This window comes from Babylonia areolata, chromosome 16 (genome assembly GCF_041734735.1).
Source record: "Babylonia areolata isolate BAREFJ2019XMU chromosome 16, ASM4173473v1, whole genome shotgun sequence".
NCBI lineage: Eukaryota > Metazoa > Mollusca > Gastropoda > Neogastropoda > Buccinidae > Babylonia > Babylonia areolata.
Genome location: NC_134891.1, coordinates 1837501 through 1843175, shown reverse-complemented (window position 1 = coordinate 1843175; position 5675 = coordinate 1837501). Strand labels below are relative to the sequence as shown.

Genomic DNA, 5675 nt, shown 5'->3' with positions numbered 1-5675 from the left:
TTGTGTTAGCCTCAGTACAGTCAGTCATATGTAACACCGTGTAACGATGTGTTAGCCTCAGTACAGTCAGTCATATGTAACAACGTGCCTATGGCTCGGCAAATACACGCATAAGATAACAACAACAATAACAACTCCCCCCCCCCCTCTCCACAACAACAACAACACTATATGTTCGGTAGCAAAACGTTTCGCGCAGTTCTAACCGTTGGCTAACAACGTTTCTGACTGGTCAAACTCATACAACAGTCATTAGTTGGCAGGAAACAAAACTTCTTGTCCTGATGCAAGGTTTCAGCTGTGCATGGTGTTGAGTGTGTGTGTGTGTGTGTGTGTGTGTGTGTGTGTGTGTGTAAACTGTTCATGACAGTCGTCGATGCTGGTTGTATGAAAGCAACCATCACAAGCTCCTGAGTATAAAGAACCGCAGTAAAGTTCCGACAATTCATTGTTACATGCATGTGTGTCATGAAGAGTCAATCTTTCAGACCTTACGCGGGGTTGCATGAACGAACGCTGCAGCGCTGTATGCTGCTCGTTAAGAAGCTCCGTAAATTCCATGTCCTTAGGAACATTCTTAACTCTAAGCAAACTTAGAGCTGCAAAGATCGCCTCGTGAAACCTGGCCCTGGGGTGAGTTACATGAGTGAACTCAGCAGTGCTAGGTTTGCTTATCGTTGAGAATGTTCCCAATTCCACGGTAAACTCCATCATTCTTAGCTCTAAGCAAATTTAGAGCTGCAAAGGTCGCCTCATGTAACCCGGTTCTGATTTTTCGATGCGCGAAACAGCCTGAAAGCAAAGAAAAGGTTACTTCTGAACGTTAATATAAAACGACTTTCAGTAAACGGGAAGCCCTTCGTCAAGAGGATTATCTGTGATCAGTACAGGCAGGCGTTTCTTTTTTCTCTCCCTTGTACACAAGGTTATGTTTCGCTTCATTTTTGACATTTCACATTATGATTCTGCATTCAGCGAGGAAACAGTTTAGTCTATCAGTGGATGTGTCAACAATCATCAGCTTATGGAGATACAAGGTGTGTTTGTTTTTGTTTTGTTTTTTGTTTTGTTTTTTGTTTGTTTTTTCGTTTAACTGTAAGAACATGAAACAAAACAAAACCAGCAACAACAACAATTAAATCTGTCTAATGATAGTGTGTTGTATGTAAATCATAAATGAATAAATAAAGTAATAGACAGGTTGGTGGTGGATAGCCGAATAATCATATGAATGATGAAATAGATAAATTCATATTCTTAAAAAAAATGATAATAATAAAGAACAAGAAGGAAATTACTGAAGAAAAATGCACGTGATACCAAATGTCACACTATGGCATGTATGAATGATGACAAAGCTTCCAGAAACACCATCGTTTCTAGACAGTGTTATTAAAGAATCCATACATATTGTCAGTTACATGTGACAGGGAACTTCTTTACGTTTCTTTCTTTTTTTTTTCCAAATGTAGGTAAGTGTTTTTTCGCCTGACCTATCGATGAACATATAAAAGGCCTGAGATGTTATGAACTTTTTCCCCCACAAATGAACACGGCGTTCATCTCTACCATACTGCTCAGCGCTTTGACTTGGAAGAAATATTCAGTGTACATATTCCAACAAGAACCAGATTAAATCTAAAAAGGAACCTCTACTTCTTCTTCTTCTTCTTCATTATTATCATCATCATTATTATTATCAGCATTTACGCCTATCTTCAAAATAAGCCGTAGGCGTTTACAAATAGAGCAATATGTAAATATCATAAAGAAAAAATTGAACACAAGACACCAAACATCATTAAAAAATAATTATTACTCCCCCCCCCCACCCCCCAAGCCCCCCGCACACCCACAATACACACACGCACGCACACTCACAATCGTAAACAGTACACGATCAAAAATACAACCAACCAATTCTAAAACTATTAAAACTCACTCAGTTACTAATAGTCATTTTAGTTCATACTGGAAAGGGATGAGCTGTTGAGAATTAATCAATAGGGGGAAAGGTGGGTCTTCAGACTGGATTTGAAAGATTGCAGCGAAGATGAGTGACGGAGAGGCTGAGGAAGTTGATTCCAAAGAAAGGTGGCTTGGAATGATAAACTGCGTTGGAGGACGGGGGGGTCTTCATCTTTGGCATTGAATCTGGTCACGTGACCATACCAAAGTAGTTTGCTCAACTGGTATCAGCAGTTCTTACATGGTTCAAGTGCTGTTTGACTTTCTATGCGCTTGTCCTTTGGTTTGATCAGTGTAGTATCTTGCTGTGACATGACTTGTCCTTTGGTTTGATCAGTGTAGTATCTTGCTGTGACATGGTTTGTCCTTTGGTTTGATCAGTGTAGTATCTTGCTGTGACATGGTTTGTCCTTTGGTTTGATCAGTGTAGTATCTTGCTGTGACATGGTTTGTCCTTTGGTTTGATCAGTGTAGTATCTTGCTGTGACATGGTTTGTCCTTTGGTTTGATCAGTGTAGTATCTTGTTGTGACATGGTTTGTCCTTTGGTTTGATCAGTGTAGTATCTTGCTGTGACATGACTTGTCCTTTGGTTTGATCAGTGTAGTATCTTGCTGTGACATGACTTGTCCTTTGGTTTGATCAGTGTAGTATCTTGCTGTGACATGGTTTGTCCTTTGGTTTGATCAGTGTAGTATCTTGGATGTGTAGGTTTGGATTCTTCTTTCTAAATCTGCTGCGACGGTCCATGTGTCACACGGATTCAGTAAAGATGGAATATAACCGTTCTCGTAGGAGCCTGATCCTGTTATGGTGTCCTTCCATAATATTGTGTTTCAGTGTTGACAGTATTGATGTAATCTGTGCTGCCCTTGAGATGATTTCTGGTTCAGGTCCCATCTTGCTAATGTTTCACCCAGGTAAGTGAACTGTTTCACAGTTCCTAGTTTCAGTTCATGGACAGTTATGTCCACAGTGATGATGATGTTGCAGGTGGGCATCAACTCGATTTTCACGTCGCTGATTGCAGTGTCATTTCTTGTCGGTATTTCATCCGCTCTTCTAACAACTTTAGCGAGTTTTTGCTCGCTGCCTGACGGGTCACCGATATCGTCTTGGAAAATAAGGTTCGTGGTGGCTCTTCCTTAGGTGCTTTCTGTGTGACATGGCCTTCATGTGCGTCAGTCATCGGGCGTTCCACGAATGGAATAGGAGTGTCAGAGACAGAAGGCAGCACTTCAAATGAATATCTCACGTAGTCCTACTCCAGTCCTTTATAGATCACGATCCTTCTTCTTCTTCTTTTTCTATTTTTCTTCTTCTTCTTCTCCTCCTTCTCTTTCTTCTTCTTCTTCTCCTCCTTCTTCTTCTTTTTCTTCTCCTCTTCCTCCTTCTTCTTTTTCTTCTTCTCTTCCTCCTCCTTCTTCTTTTTCTTCTTCTCCTCCTCCTTCTTCTCCTCTTCCTTCTTCTTCTCCTCCTCCTCCTTCTTTTTCTTCTCCTCTTCCTCCTCCTTCTTCTTCTTTTTCTTCTTCTCTTCCTCCTCCTTCTTCTTCTCCTCCTTCTTCTTCTTTTTCTGACCTTAAAGCAAAGGGCTGCAGCAGCCCTGGAATATGTTTCTTCAGATAGCAACACGTTCGGAAAAACAGCTAGAATCAACGGGACTGAGACAGTCTTTGTTTTGTTGAATACATCATTCATTTTGAGGCGTTCTGGACCAGTCTTTGTTGTCAAATTCAGGGACCAGTGATAGTCAAATTCAGAGACCAGTGATAGTCTCTCTCTCTCTCTCCATGTCTCTGATTTTGTTGTTGTGTCACTATCTGTATTTCTCTTCTTTATCCATATTATATCATTATGAAATGTGTTTTTTTCTATTATTCTTTTGTATTATTGCGTGTGCATGTATATCAAGGACATGCCGTTAGACTGGGCCTTACATTTCCTTTCTTGAGTATCGCAGACCAGTCGATCAGTCTCACTCACTCATGTCGGACTCTGGAACAGACAGAGGAACACCAAGGCGCTGAAGGACAACCATTCAGAAGACTCGACGTGCTGGTCAGGATGGATGTGACGTCATCACAGCGACAGTGGTCCCCCCTGAACGACACATACCCTGTAAACACATCGCTGGCTGTGAACGATGTCACCATCGGAACGAACTATTCCGCCACCTCCTCCTCACCGTTGTTCATCCCCTGTGACAACCCGCGGAATGTTATTAGTCCCTTTGTGGCGGAAATGGTGGAGCTCGTGATGTACGTCGGGGTACTGCCTGCCTTCGTCATCTGTGGCGTCACCACCAACGTCATCAACATGGCTGTCTTCGTGCGACAGGGGTTGTCAGACCGGATCCATGTGTGTCTGTTCAGGTGAGGATTCTTCGGTTTGTAAGTATACATAGTAAAAAGTGTGACTTTATTTAGTAAAGTCGTGTTTTTCGGCTGTTACGTTGCGCTTACAAAACTTTGTAACTGTGTACAGTAAAAAGTGTGACTTTATTTGCCATAGTCGTATTTTTCGGTTCTTACGTTGTACCCACAAAAGTATGACACAGGAAGATACAACACACTTCTTCTTCGTTCGTGGGCTGCAACTCCCACGTTCACTAGTATGTACACGAGTGGATTTTTATGTGTATGACCGTGTGTACCCAGCCATGTAGGCAGCCATATTCCGTTTTCAGGGGTGTGCATGTTCTTGTTTCCATAACCCACCGAACGCTCACATAGATTACATGATCTTTAGTGTGCGTACTTGATCTTCTTGTTGCACATGAAGGGGGTTCAGGCACAAGCAGGTCTGCACATATGTTGACCTGGGAAAAATCTCCAGCCTTTACCCACCAGGCGCCGTTACCGAAATTCGAACCAGGGACCCTCAGATTGAAAGTCCAACGTTTTAACCACTCGGCTATTGCGCCCGTCGATGCAGCAAAGAACTGTATGAATATTGAGTTGTACACCTCACAGGACAGAGCGATGCTACGCAACACAGCGCAGCACAGTTCAATGTCTTCCTTCGGCTGTCTATGATGCTGCATAGTCCCCGTCCAGTGTAAGGAGTTAACTCATTCAGTACGGCCAGTCCTCTCTTCTCCTCTACACAGACCCCTCGGATGTTCAGTGGGTGTCTGAATGACCCAACCTTTAGCTTCCGTCGTCAGAATTGTGGTATTCTTTGTCAACATTCACCTCTTCAGTATAAGAGCCTTCCGCTTGCAATATTTTGATGATGGTAATTGGGGTGAAACGCTGTTAACGTCGTCTCTTTCGCCGTTCGTATGGAGAGAGTTAAGGGCCTTGACCTGAGGGGGGCTTCTCTGTATTTGTATTTCTTTTTATCACAACAGATTTCTCTGTGTGAAATTCGGGCTGCTCTCCCCAGGGAGAGCGCGTCGCTATATTACAGCGCCACCTTTTTTTTTTTTTTTTTGCATTTTTTTCCTGCGTGCAGTTGCATTAATTTTTCCTATCGAAGTGGATTTTTCTACATAAATTTGCCAGGAACAACCCTTTTGTTGCCGTGGGTTCTTTTACGTGCGCTAAGTGCATGCTGCACACGGGACCTCGGTTTATCGTCTCATCCGAATGACTAGCCTCCAGACCACCACTCAAGGTCTAGTGGAGGGGGAGAAAATATCGGCGGCTGAGCCGTGATTCGAACCAGCGCGCTTATATTCTCTCGCTTCCTAGGCGGACGCGTTTC

At 42.8% G+C, this 5675-nt stretch overlaps 1 protein-coding gene across 1 annotated transcript in view; it reads left to right on the top strand.

Moving 5' to 3' along the window:
* The first annotated feature begins 3836 nt into the window (after nucleotides 1–3836).
* The window catches only part of LOC143290719 (uncharacterized), a 5405-nt gene continuing 3566 nt past the window's right edge, over nucleotides 3837–5675 (top strand). The window contains exon 1 of the mRNA XM_076600235.1: nucleotides 3837–4339. Coding sequence (XP_076456350.1) covers nucleotides 4032–4339 — 308 coding nt within the window. The 5' untranslated portion in view covers nucleotides 3837–4031. The remainder of the gene's footprint in view (nucleotides 4340–5675) is intronic.